We start from the raw sequence: 14,880 nt of genomic DNA on the forward strand, positions 1-14,880 counted from the left end.
TAGTGTGAAATACATTTGATAATCAAATTTGGATCTACTGTAATTCTACCTACATACATTGGCAAGTCCTTAAAGTGATGGTGGCTTTCCCCTACTACTACTACTACTACTACTACTACTACTACTACTACTACTACTACTACTACTACTACTACTACTACTACTACTACTACTACTACTACTACTACTACTACTACTACTACTACTACTACTACTACTACTACTACTACTACTACTACTACTACTACTACTACTACTACTACTACTACTACTACTACTACTACTACTACTACTACTACTACTACTACTACTACTACTACTACTACTACTACTACTACTACTACTACTACTACTACTACTACTACTACTACTACTACTACTACTACTACTACTACTACTACTACTACTACTACTACTACTACTACTACTACTACTACTACTACTACTACTACTACTACTACTACTACTACTACTACTACTACTACTACTACTACTACTACTACTACTACTACTACTACTACTACTACTACTACTACTACTACTACTACTACTACTACTACTACTACTACTACTACTACTACTACTACTACTACTACTACTACTACTACTACTACTACTACTACTACTACTACTACTACTACTACTACTACTACTACTACTACTACTACTACTACTACTACTACTACTACTACTACTACTACTACTACTACTACTACTACTACTACTACTACTACTACTACTACTACTACTACTACTACTACTACTACTACTACTACTACTACTACTACTACTACTACTACTACTACTACTACTACTACTACTACTACTACTACTACTACTACTACTACTACTACTACTACTACTACTACTACTACTACTACTACTACTACTACTACTACTACTACTACTACTACTACTACTACTACTACTACTACTACTACTACTACTACTACTACTACTACTACTACTACTACTACTACTACTACTACTACTACTACTACTACTACTACTACTACTACTACTACTACTACTACTACTACTACTACTACTACTACTACTACTACTACTACTACTACTACTACTACTACTACTACTACTACTACTACTACTACTACTACTACTACTACTACTACTACTACTACTACTACTACTACTACTACTACTACTACTACTACTACTACTACTACTACTACTACTACTACTACTACTACTACTACTACTACTACTACTACTACTACTACTACTACTACTACTACTACTACTACTACTACTACTACTACTACTACTACTACTACTACTACTACTACTACTACTACTACTACTACTACTACTACTACTACTACTACTACTACTACTACTACTACTACTACTACTACTACTACTACTACTACTACTACTACTACTACTACTACTACTACTACTACTACTACTACTACTACTACTACTACTACTACTACTACTACTACTACTACTACTACTACTACTACTACTACTACTACTACTACTACTACTACTACTACTACTACTACTACTACTACTACTACTACTACTACTACTACTACTACTACTACTACTACTACTACTACTACTACTACTACTACTACTACTACTACTACTACTACTACTACTACTACTACTACTACTACTACTACTACTACTACTACTACTACTAGTAAAGTTATGCAATATAAGATATAGTTGAACTTAGACCATAACCGCTCCGAAATCAAATTAGGAATGACAATAGAAGGGAAGAAAACCAAAATAATCCCAAACCGTGTTTTCTTGCATCATTTTAGACATATTATTCCGGCGTGACTAATAATATGTAATAAATTGACCCATAATTGTTACCAGTGAGGATTATGGCCCATAATTGTGATTTTAGCCAGACCAACACATTTTTCGTAATTTATGCAATTTCATGATGAAATATTCGCTAAAATATGTTTAAAATAATAAACAATAATCTGAAAATATGATTTTTCTGAAAAATGGTTTGTTTTAAAGTGGATATTAATTTATTTTATAGAGCGACGGTTCGTTAAGTGACCCATAATTGTGGAACGACTGTAGATATTTTTGTTGCCAAAAATATAACATATTAGCAGTCAAAGCAATTTCTTTCAAAATGTTATAAATGCTAGTAACAATAAAAGGATATGATTTTCGATCATTCATCAACATTATGGATTTATTTTCAAAGTATAACCCCATACATATTACATCAATGAAATAAAGGCAACTTTTACATCATCCAAAACAAATAAATTATTAGCTTTTTACTAAAAAAATGGTATGTAACTCAATTGAAAAACTGATACAACATATAATATAATTATATACATATATAAATATTCTCAAGGATAACAAATAATTGCGAATTTACACTCACGGAAAATGTAAGACATTTAGCATTCCAACAAAATTTTGAAATAAAAAATCGAAGCCATTGCTAACATCAAATAGTTACTATTAATATAAGTTTTCAAAGCGCGTAAAATTCACTATAGTCTGAAAAATTTACTTCGATTAATGAGCATTTTTGAAATAGTATTGAATTATCTTCTTTTTTTTATGAAACATCCAATTGCTTCATACGGGAGCATATTACGATAAACAAACAATAATAATAGTAGTTGGTGATACGTGATTTTCTATAAATAGGTCCGCTGTGTAAATGGGTCGCAGTTTTATGTTGTTTTGAGAAAATTCAAGCGTAAGAAGACTCTCCATTACTAGTATCTCCGTTGATAAGATGAGTTTCAGATTGGCTGGTTTCACTTAATTCATTAATGACGGGTTTCGGAGCCATTGCAATCGACGTCGTAAGAGTTATTCTGAAAAAAAAAATTAATATTCATCTGAATAAGTTTAATGAGCAAATGCTCCCAAAATAGATGTAATCCGAATACTACAAAAAGATACGTCCTATAATAATTCAAATTAAGAAAATGGTACACTTTATAGAAAATAAAAAAACATACACAGTAGGTATAAAACATATGGGTCATTCCACGGGAAATTTACAGTCAAAATTTTTTCTCTTCGGAATATTTTGTTTACGTTTTTTGTTAAAAAAATAGACGCGTATTTTTCTATTTCGATGTTACTGTTGGAATTCGCAAGATACGATTTTTTAAAGTATTGTAATCCGAAAAAAATACTTTTTTTTAAATGCTGGTTGTGAACATAGTTTCTAATATCAAAAAATGACTTTACCAGATGTGTTCACTATTCCACAAGCCTTCAAAATTGGTATACCATACCTTCTCTCGTTTGTTTTTCAATAGTTAAATAGTGCATTTGTATAAACAATTGCAATTTTTTCAAAGTTGGAACTTTTTTTTCTCGATTTTTTTTTTTATTTTAAAATATTTGTTGATCTTTCTCGAAGAAGCATGCAAAATTTGGAAATGGAGAAATAAAAAGTCTAGAAGTTATGAATTTTTATATCGAAGCGCGCACGTTAATGCAAACGAGCGGACGAACGCGCGCTTCGACAACACGTTACACTTAATAGCATCAAATGCGGCCTCGTTATGAAGCTGTTTCATTTCTGCATTTCCAAATTTTGCATGCGTCTTCGAGAAAGATCAACAAATATTTTAAAATAAAAAAAATCGAGAAAAAAAAGTAGAATGCTTCAACCAACGTGGAAGTACGGCATACGGAGTACCACAAGATCGGCATCGATGACCACATGGCAGTGGGCATGATCTGATTCCACAAAGACCGGTGGAGACATTGACTTATCCCGGAAGTACCCGGGTGGCTCGACAGGCGCCACGTCGAAGTCAACTTCCACCTGACACAGATTCTGTCAGGGTATGATTGTTTTAAATAGTATCTGCACAAGTTAGGGCATGCGGAGTCCCCCGCGTGTCCCGAATGCGCGGATGTAGAAGAAACTGCAGAACATGTTTCTTTATATGCCCTCGTTTCGTGGGCACGAGAAGCAACATGCAGGCAGTGAGCGGACAGGCACTACCCCGGATAACTAAGTTCAAAGGATGTGTTCTAGTTCGGATGTCTGGGGAGCGGTTAATGCGGCTGCTACCCAGATTGTACTTGAGTTTCAAACCCGCAGGAGAGCCGATCAACGGCGAGTAAATAGCCTAACTACCATAGTCCAGTAGTTATCTAAGAGGGTGCGTTAAGCACAATAGCCCCTCCCTGAAGTAATACCGATAAGGTGGTGCGTGGTGCCAGGGGAATTGAGGCTGGAGACTCGAGTAGGTTTTTAGTGGGTCGGGATCCTCACGCCCCATTAGGGGGGTCGGGATACCCATCCCCACACCCTGAGTTGTCTTCTCAGTATCAGTGTCTGATAGTACCGTAACTTTTAAGGTGCTGAGCAGATTTCCCTACTCGTAAAAAACACCAGAAATGGCTTTTCAGCTTAAAAACCTGGATGAGATCACCGAAGTGTGCGAAGTCATACAGGCTCTCAAAGAGCAAAGTGGAGTGGTGGTGACAACCGAGGCGGTTCCCCTGCGTAAGGGTCCTATCGGGACTAGGGCTGTCGGTATTGGGCGCTTTTGATGAAAACCGGTATTTCGGTATTGGCGTAGAAAATACCGGTAATACCGGTAAAAAACCGGTATTGGCAGATTATTCGAAATCAAGAGAAATGTCGATGTTTTTCAGTAAATCTTTTCTTTTTGAAATTTTAGCTTCGGTATTGTTGCTTGGCAAAGTAGAATTTAAGCAGATATAATACTCTATGCGATTTAGTTCCCTTATTAGAACGAATTTTATTGCCAACACTTCCAACAATTGAAAAAACTTCCGCTATCATCGATGTCTGGCGAACGGCTCTAAGCACATCAGGAATTTTCCTTCCATTTCTTCAAATTTATAGTAGGGAAACCCGCCTTTAATTATTTACTAAATATCTTGTATTGTAGCTTCCAGCATGCCACTAATACTCCGGTCTCCTACAGCCTCTCAACAATTTTTTCTCTATCCCCAAACCGGAACTCCTGCATAACGTCATCCTCTTCATCATCGTTCACAAATACCTTCTCTTCTTTGTTATCAATCCCACTATTCGAAGATAGTGAGATGCAGATTTCATCTCCTTGTTTAATCATTGTATCACTCAAAAGACTTGAAAAATATTCCAAATTCTTTACTGGCAGATCCTTTGATGGCAAGAATGCTCAAAAAGTGCAAAGATCCCCGTATTCTGATCAGAATCTGGCATCGTCGAAACAAATAAATGAAGCTAACTTTCCCTTACCTTCGCTTCATACTGAAGCGACTTGTCTCATTTGTTGAACAGAACGTTTCAAGCAAGTTTCAGCTGGAGCTACTGACTATGTCAAATGACGACGATTGACAGTCAGGCACCATTTGTCGATGTTGTGTAGATTAATCATAATATGCGTTAAATTGTAGGAAATGTTACTCAAAATCAATTCAATTGCATTCAAAGTCTAGGCTGACCTTTCTCTGACTATTTGATAGAGAGATACAAATGAAACTTTAAAATCGGTCGTCATGATGAAGTGAAAATCGTTTCAATGACGCTGTTTGAAGCCAGTTTTGAAACGAAGCGACGCTGCTTCTGTTGAAACTGAAGCTTCATTACTTCATTGTTGAATAACAATTTACTATTGTAAGTGACGTTTCCGGGCCCTGATCTTGTTTCCTAAATTCGTTATTTGAGAGCTTCGAATAATTTGATGGCTTTTGTATATCAAGTAGTTCAAAAATAAATTGAAAGGCGACGTCTGGCTCATACAATAAGACATTTTTACAGCAAAGTTACTCTACTGTACCTTAAACGGGATCAAGAGCTATAATTATTTGACCCACAATTTCACTCTCTTCATTGCTAGTAGTTGAAGAATCTCGTCGGCATTAACACCAATTTGTTTTTCTAAGAGTATATTTTCTTTTATCAAATTTAGTTTTTATTCGAATAAGGAATTGGAAAAAAACAAGCAGATTAGAAAATACCGGAAATACCGGTTTTTTGCTTTTCCAAAACCGGTATTTCGGTATCCAAAAATTGGCCGGTATTACCGGTTTCGGTAAATGGCTGGTAAATGGCTAGGTAATGCGTACCATCGGTGCCTTGTGCACTGGGCATAAAATAGACCCCACAGTGGTTCACAGCCTCTTACCTAGCAACTCCCACCCCAACCTCCTCGTGGTACCAGCCGGGATACGAGCAACCTCGGGTGGAGATCGGGTAACCAACCCCGGTGGAAACCAAGGTCGTATGCTGACAGGGGGGGAGGGCTCCTTCGAGCTACGTTGGCCCTCCGGCGATACTGTGGGGTTGGTTGCGGGCTTTGCAAGCCTGAACCACTAAAAAAACCAAAGCAATGGACTCCGTAAGTAATAATAATAACTCTAATCGGAACAATCGGCAAAGACCCAGGCGACGAAAACGGACTAACGATTGGAAATTAGGAACATGGAACTGTCGGTCTCTAAATTTCCTCGGAAGTACCCACGTGCTTTCTAAAGAAGTGAAGAGCCGCAAGTTCGACATCGTAGCGCTGCAGGAGGTATGCTGGAAAGGAACGATGGTACGTACGTATAGAGATGGTCATACCATCTACCAGAGCTGCGGCAATACACACGAGCTGGGCACAGCTTTTATAGTGATGGGCGAGATGCAGAAGCGGGTGATCGGGTGGTGGCCGATCAACCCCCGAATGTGCAGATTAAGAATCAAGGGCCGATTCTTCAATATAAGCATAATTAACGTGCACAGCCCTCACCTCGGAAGTACCGATGATGACAAAGACGAATTCTACGCGCAGTTGGAGCGTGAATACGACCGCTGCCCAAGACATGATGTCAAAATTATCATCGGGGACTGTAATGCTCAGGTTGGTCAGGAGGAGGAATTCAAACCGGTGATTGGACGGTTCAGCGCTCACCCGCAAACGAACGAAAACGGCCTAAGACTTGTTGACTTCGCCGCCTCCAAGAACATGGCCATACGTAGTACCTTCTTCCAGCATAACCTCTACCATCGGTACACCTGGAGATCACCCAACCAGACAGAATCACAAATCGACCACGTTCTGATAGATGGTCGGCACTTTTCAGACATTATCGACGTCAGAACCTATCCGGGCGCTAACATTGATTCGGATCACTACCTAGTGATGGTAAGGATACGTCAAAAACTATCTGTTGTGAACAACATACGATACCGCCGCCCGCCACGGTATAATCTAGCGCGACTGAAGCAACCAGAGGTCGCCGAAAACTACGCGTTATCTCTCGAAACCGCGCTGCCGGAAGAGGGAGAGCTGGATGAAGCCCCTCTTGAAAACTGTTGGAATGCCGTGAAAACAGCCATTAACAGCGTAGCGGAGAACGTCCTAGGCAGTGTGGCACCGAATCGACGTAACGAATGGTTTGACGAGGAATGCCAGCAGATATTGGATGAGAAGAACGCAGCGCGGGTACAAATGCTGCGTAGAGCCACCCGTCAGAATGTGGAGCGATACAAACAGAAGCGGAGGCAGCAAACCCGACTCTTCAAGGAAAAGAAGCGCCACCAAGAGGAGAAGGAGTGCGAAGAACTCGAACAGCTGTACCGCTTTCACGACACACGGAAGTTCTATCAGAAACTCAACGGATCTCGCAAAGGCTTCGTGCCGCGGGCCGAAATGTGCAGAGATAAAGATGGAGGTATCTTGACTGATGACCGTGCGGTGATCGAAAGGTGGAAGCAGCACTACGATGAACACCTGAATGGCGTGCAGGCGGAAGACCATGATAGCGAAGGAAGTGACCACATTGGTGCAGCAAGCGACGAAGATGTGCCACCCCCATCGATAAGGGAAGTTAAAGAAGCCATCCAGCGGCTGAAGAACAACAAAGCAGCGGGAAAGGATGGCATTGGAGCGGAACTTATTAAAATGGGCCCGGACAAGTTGGCCGGCTGTCTGCATCAATTGATTGTCAAGATTTGGGATACGGAACGACTACCGGAGGAGTGGAAAGACGGGGTTATCTGCCCTATCTACAAGAAAGGTGATAAGCTGGATTGTGAGAACTACCGAGCCATCACTATCCTGAATGCCGCCTACAAAGTGCTGTCGCAAGTCCTCTTTCATCGACTATCGCCAATAGCCAATAGATTTGTGGGAAGTTACCAGGCCGGCTTCATGGAGGGTCGGTCTACAACAGACCAAATCTTCACCCTGCGGCAGATCCTCCAGAAGTGCCGTGAATTCCGAGTCCCCACGCACCACCTGTTCATCGATTTCAAAGCCGCATATGATAGCGTAAACCGACAAGAGCTATGGAAAATTTTGGACGAAAACGGCTTTCCGGGTAAGCTTACTAGACTTATCATGGCTACGATGGATGGGATCCAGTGCTGTGTGAGAATCTCGGGTGGATTGTCGGACCCATTCGAATCTCGCAGGGGACTTCGACAAGGAGATGGTCTTTCCTGCCTGCTATTCAACATTGCGCTTGAAGGTGTTATAAGGCGAGCGGCGATCGAAATGCGGGGCACGATTTTCAATAAATCCAGTCAATTTATCTGCTTTGCTGACGACGTGGATGCTGTCGGCAGAACATTTGAGGCGGTGGAAGATCAGTACACCAGACTGAAACGCGAAGCAGAGAAGATTGGATTGCAGATAAATACGTCTAAAACGAAGTATATGCTGGCGGGCGGGACCGAGCGCGACAGGGCTCGCTTGGGCAGCACCGTGGTAATCGACGGGGATGAGTTCGAGGTAGTCGACGAGTTCGTATACCTTGGCTCGCTGGCAACAGAGGACAACAATACCAGCCGTGAGATTAAAAGACGTATTATCAGCGGAAGTCGGGCCTACTACGGACTCCACAAACACTTGCGGTCGAACAATCTGAGCCCCCGTACAAAGTGCACACTGTACAAAACGCTAATTAGACCGGTTGCCCTCTACGGGCACGAAACGTGGACATTGCTAGAAGAGGACCTACGAGCACTCGGAGTTTTCGAACGGCGGGTGCTAAGAACCATCTTTGGCGGAGTGCAAGAGAACGGTGTATGGAGGCGAAGAATGAACCACGAGCTCGCGCGTCTCTACGGCGAACCAAGTATTCAGAAAGTGGTTAAAGCTGGACGGATACGTTGGGCAGGACATGTTGCTAGAATGCCGGACAACTATCCTGCAAAAATGGTTTTCGCATCAAATCCGGTAGGAACAAGACGAAGAGGGGCACAGCGAGCGAGGTGGCAAGACCAGGTGGAGCGAGATCTGGCGAGCACTGGGTGCCCGCGGAACTGGAGATCAGTTGCCATGGACCGAAACAGATGGAGAAATTATACTGCGCAGGCCTTGTCATAAGACGTCAGGCCAATTAAGTAAGTAAGTAAGTACCGGTTTCGGTACTACCGGTTAGACAGCCCTAGTCGGGACCCAAGTAGCCACAATACGGCTCCCGCTGGTGGACGGAAACGAAACCCTGAAAGCTGCTAGGCTAAAAGTGGGGTGATTGGTATGCCCACTGAGCGTGCTCAAGCAGTCGGAGGCTTACTTCCGATGCTTCGAGCACGGGTATAAAGTATGGAACTGCAAGGGACCAGATAGGAGTCAATTGTGTAGGGGATGTGGCAGCGCTGGCGATAAAGCAAGGGACTGCTCGGAGCCTCCCAAGTGCTTAATCTGCACCAGTAAAAAGGACGCACCCCGAGCAGGAACCAATACCTCATCCATACCTAATGAATATCAAACTCAGCTATCACATCTAAATTTGATATTCATTAGTACAGCCCGGACTCGATTATCCGGGTGCTCATTTTTATTTTCAGCCCGGATAATCGAATCATCATTTTTGGTACAAAATTTTTTTTGGTGTATCAAGTTTTTTGACTTTTAGGTACAGTCAACTTTCGCTAATTGCACTAAGCTCTTAGCCCGTTTAGTGAAAGACTTTCGTTAATTGGGCTTAGATATCAAAACCGAGGGATATATCGATTGTTTTTGTCGATATCGTCGCAGAAAGGTTTATAAAAATATACACTTATGTTAAATACAGAATCAAAGAGGAACCTAATCTTTTCATTGTTGAAATTTAGTTCTAGATTGTTTAACAAGTAAATAGCTGAATTTCATGCTACAATGTTAATATATACCGTATGGTCGCCATCCACCGCTCATTTAAAAACGATTCTAAGTTAGTTTGTCCATAGCCAATCTAAATTCAGGTCCATCGAAACCCAATTTACGTCATAAGATAGAGAAAACAATTGTGTTTACAAGAAAAATTTACTGGGTTTCTAAATATTTAATAATAGTTACTTTTTTTTATAAAAGTAATGCAATCTCATAACCCCTTTTACCGCTCACTTGAAATATGATGATCCATTCACCGCCCATATGGGTGCCATTTACCGCTCATATTTTTTACTGTTACCAAATAAATAAAACCCGCGTTTTGACCCTTGTTTTGGGTGCGGCATTTATAGCAGAATAGAACCTTAATATAAATACTGTTGACTTATTTCACGCTATTTAGTAGAATAGTTTCTAAATAACCAAAGCAACAAGTTCGCTTGAGCTGATAATTAACTTAGTCATTTGCACTCGGTCTTAATAAAGACGCGATCAAAATGTCGTTCTTCGTCCCTCACTATAAAGATTATTTATTTTGGAAATGAGCTTTTATGAATATAGTGGAAATTTATGTTTAATTCGTATCATTAAATATACAAAATTATTGTTTGTCAATAATTTTTGCAATAATGAACCTTTTTAAAAAGATATAAGCATTTTTTGTTTGAAATGAGCGGTAAATGGAGCTGAGCGGTGAATGGCGACCTTATGGTACTGGCATTTTTAATTGTTTCACCGTGATGCTAAAAATAGGAGGGTCAAGTTCATAAGGGATCGGCAAACGATATGATGCAATTGTTTTCCATTCAATTAATTTTAATATTTTCTATATAAATTATTTTTTACATTTGAATGAACTATATTCAAGAGCCCCTCGGAAGAAAAAATACGCTGTCAGAAATGACGTTTGACTTCGTTTTAGTTGGGCTATAGCCCAATTAACGGGAGCCCGATTAAAACGTAGCCCAGTTAAAGATAGCCCAACGAACGAAAGTTGACTGTATCAGAAATGTTTTATTTAATATTGATCTGTCTTCCCAAAAGTCAGAAAAATCCTTTCTTACGATTTTTTCCACTGATGATTTTTTTTGTACAATATTATTTTTTGTATGTTATGTTTTTCAATATTTAGGTATTATAAATGTTTTTTTTTATTATTGATCAATCTCCCCTAAAGTCATAAAATTCCTTTTTTGCAATTTTTTTTACTGATGATTACGATGATGATGATAATGATGATGGTAATGATGATTTTTAAGTAAAAAAAATGATTTCATCATCGCAGGATTTATTTTTGTTTTTTTCGCCTATAAAAGGGATATAAGAAAGGAATTTTGTAGCTTTAGGGAGGTTAATCAATGCTTGTCTAGTTGGAATCATCATGTAGCATGAAAATTATAACATTTGGGTTTAAAATAAATCAGTGAAAAAAAAAATTTTTTTTTCACCCGGATAATCGAGTCTAAAAACCCGGATAATCGAATCCCCGGATAATCGAATCCCCGGTTAATCAAATCCCCGGATAATCGAGTCCAGCCTGTAATCGTATTTTTATAAAAAATAACTCATAAATATCTCGATGAGATATGATACCTCAATATGCTATTAATAAGTTATTTTACATTTTTGTACTATACCAAATGAATTACTGAATCAGCTATGAAGTTACAAAGAATGACTTACAAATGCCTCATTGAGGTATAATACCTCAATTTGTTATTAACTAATTACTATGCTGTTTTATGTTACATCAAATGAATAACTCACTAAGCAAGTTAAATTTTCTTTTTTGACGTAGGACTACGTCTCCCAGGAAGGTAGCTGGTACTAGGGATAATTACAAAAAATAAAAAAAATGTGAGCGTCGCGTAAAAATGAAAGATTTAGAACGCTAATAGCTCTGCCAATTATGAATGGATTTTGATGGTTTGAATACCAAACGATTCAGAATAGATGTAATAATTATATGGTTTACATTACAATTTTCATTTTCAATCACTAAATACAGTTAAAATTAACGAAAATTTTAACTTCAAATTTTCCCATACATTTTTTTCGTGATTACCTTGCTTCATAAGCAGAGAAGACAGTTAACCACACCATCTGTTAGTGTGGTTTCTTTTTACAAATAACGCATTTGTTTATTTATATAACCATTTGTAGTGAATGCCGTTTTAAAAAATTAGTGCATCATATAGGCTAACAAATAGCAACTTTTTGACGTAGGACTACGTCTTTGTTTACTATATGGGACTGGGTAGCACTTTGTGAAAACGAAAATATAAGTGTAACGTTTCAATGAAAGATTTCTAATACTAATAACTACTAAACCACTGAACGCAACAGAACAATTTATATGTCGTTGGATAGATAAAATGACCAGCAATTTAATGAAGGGAGATAGAGAGCAATTTTATGAAGAACGCAAGTGGGCGGGCTCCCAATCAAATAACACACAAATTTCCACAAAATTCGAGAACTAATCAAGCAAATAGAACCAAATTTAACATTTGGGAGTTTCAGGAGGCAAGAACTCCCCGCTTTAGGAGGGGGGCTCCCATACAAATAATACACATATTTCTACATAACTCGAAAACTAATCAAGCAAATGGAACCAAATTTGGCAGATGGGGTTTTTGGAGGCATGAATTTATTTTATGATGGTTTGAGACCGCTCACCCCTGTGATAGGAGGATAAGGACTCTCATACAAATAAAATAGAAATTTTTGCGTATTTGCCATATTTTTTGCTATGTAACAAGTGGTAAGCTGTGAAAGTAAACTAGTGAAACCTTCTCGGAGCAAAAGACGGTGAATCGAATCGTGCCTGTTGCCATTCATGTCAGAAGAGAAGGACATTCGAATGGTTCATCATATTTGCGATGAACGTGCTTTGGCTTTAATGTTATTTTTAACCAATGACCCTTTTAAAGGCCACAAGCAAGAGTAAGTAAGATTATTGAAGCTACGCATAATCATATGTAATACAATAATCTGTGGGCTGGTCATTTATTACTATTTTAACCTTAATGTGCACACAAGTGATTAAAAAAAATCACTGTCTCAATGGTTGCAGGCGTTGTACTTATGAACCCCCGTCCACGTATTTTCAAAACCACCATTGCATTAAGAATTGAAGAATTGAATCTGAATATTTCGCTCTTCTCTTTTAAACATTCACTTAAACAATGGCACTCACAGATTCTTATAGGCATACATATACCAGAAATGCAGTTTACATTAGTCTTTGATCTAATGGTCTGACATAGTCCTACGTCACCCTTTCGTACAACCCTTAGGGCTGTATACCTTGTAGTTTTTGTTTATGTTTTGAACATAGAGAAGAAATGATGAATTCTTATTGTGACTACCAATATAGCGCGACTTACAGCACTTGTACAATAAATAATTATCATAGTAGACAGTACATGCAAAGTAAATTTGCATCTGTATGATGTTATTTTCTCTTCTGCTATTCCATAAAAATTTAAAAATTATGAATAATTCCCGGTGCCTTCAAAAGGCAGTTCGAAGTATATTGCATTGTATATTGCATTTTCACAGGATCTCTTTAAAAAAGCGATGGTTGGTTTGAAATCACATTTATTTTCATAATGAAGGCTAAATCAGAATAGTGTTGCAAGTAATACCGTGCACAAGTTAATTTGCAAAACACCCCTATTTTTCGGTCTTCGATTCGTTGGTTGCTATTTTTTTATAATCATAATTTGTCAGTACTAACCACTTTACAAGTTTTGACTACTTACACTTTGACCTAAACGGTAAAATTCGAAAGTTATGCCAAGCCAAAGTTCAAAGGTATTGCAAGTATTCTCGGATGACGCTAGTTGTAATTAATTGAGATTTAAAAGAGCAATATGCCTTCCACCACTAAAAATATTACGCATCATCACTGGCATGCTCAACCTGCATAGGGGCACGTGTCCCAGCTTCCATCAAAATTAACGGTAATTTTACGTCCATTTCAAACCTAATTTCAAGTGAAATCTCAATTTCAATTTTAAGTTTTCTCCCACATCTAATTTCATGTTCCAGCTTCCAGTCAGAATTGGTCCAAATGAAAGTCTGATATGTTCAATTTCAAATCCAGTTTTAAGGAAAATTTCAAGTTTAGTTTTTAAGCAATAACAGTAAATTAGGTTCAACTTAAAGTCCAACTTTCAGTTCCATCCAATTTGATCCCAACGTCACATCCAATTGAAGTATAATTTCAAGCTCAATTCTAAGTTCACTTTCCTTTTCAAGTCTGATTTGAGTACAATATCAAGTCCAATTCATTATCTTTTGATGACAAAAATTTTACGATAGCGTTAAGTTTTCTTCCTGAGTTATGGCCAATCGTGACGATATCGTGAAATGTTTGTCATCGTAAGATTATGAATCTAGGGATAAGAAAAACGTAATTTTTAAGAATTAGAACATAGATTTTCCGACTTTTTTTTTTCTTCATTTAATTTTTTTCCCAGGAAGTATTTTTTGTGGATAACTAAAAAACATAACTAATATTTTCATAAAACAGGATTTTCCCAGCGATGCTTAGTTCCTGAGAAATGATTATTTGAGATAAATAAATGTTTATAAAAATTACCTTTTCCGGCTTTAAAATAACAAAAACACTATCGTAAAGTTTTTTCACTAAAAAATAATGAATTTGAAAATAAGAAAACAATATTTTAAAAAATCAGAGGGGTTGTGTACAAGACACGACCGCATATATAGGTGACGCAGGGCTACGTAAGTCTCTTTGTAGTGATAGTGGCATGTATTC

The 14,880-nt window shown here is 38.3% G+C and overlaps 2 protein-coding genes across 2 annotated transcripts in view; both read right to left on the reverse strand.

Moving 5' to 3' along the window:
- Window positions 1-246: 246 nt before the first annotated feature.
- On the reverse strand, window positions 247-1,350 carry LOC128734210 (uncharacterized protein DDB_G0271670-like; the record flags this gene model as incomplete). The annotated part of the gene is made up of 1 exon (XM_053828274.1): window positions 247-1,350. A coding segment is annotated over one exon (1,104 nt), but the record flags the coding sequence as incomplete, so codon positions are not given.
- Window positions 1,351-2,296: 946 nt separating this feature from the next.
- The window catches only part of LOC128733514 (unconventional myosin-XVIIIa), a 657,582-nt gene continuing 644,998 nt past the window's right edge, over window positions 2,297-14,880 (reverse strand). The window contains exon 18 of the mRNA XM_053827159.1: window positions 2,297-2,840. Within this exon, the coding sequence (XP_053683134.1) occupies window positions 2,714-2,840 (127 nt within the window). The 3' untranslated portion in view covers window positions 2,297-2,713. The remainder of the gene's footprint in view (window positions 2,841-14,880) is intronic.

The sequence above is a fragment of the Sabethes cyaneus genome, chromosome 2 (assembly GCF_943734655.1).
Source record: "Sabethes cyaneus chromosome 2, idSabCyanKW18_F2, whole genome shotgun sequence".
NCBI lineage: Eukaryota > Metazoa > Arthropoda > Insecta > Diptera > Culicidae > Sabethes > Sabethes cyaneus.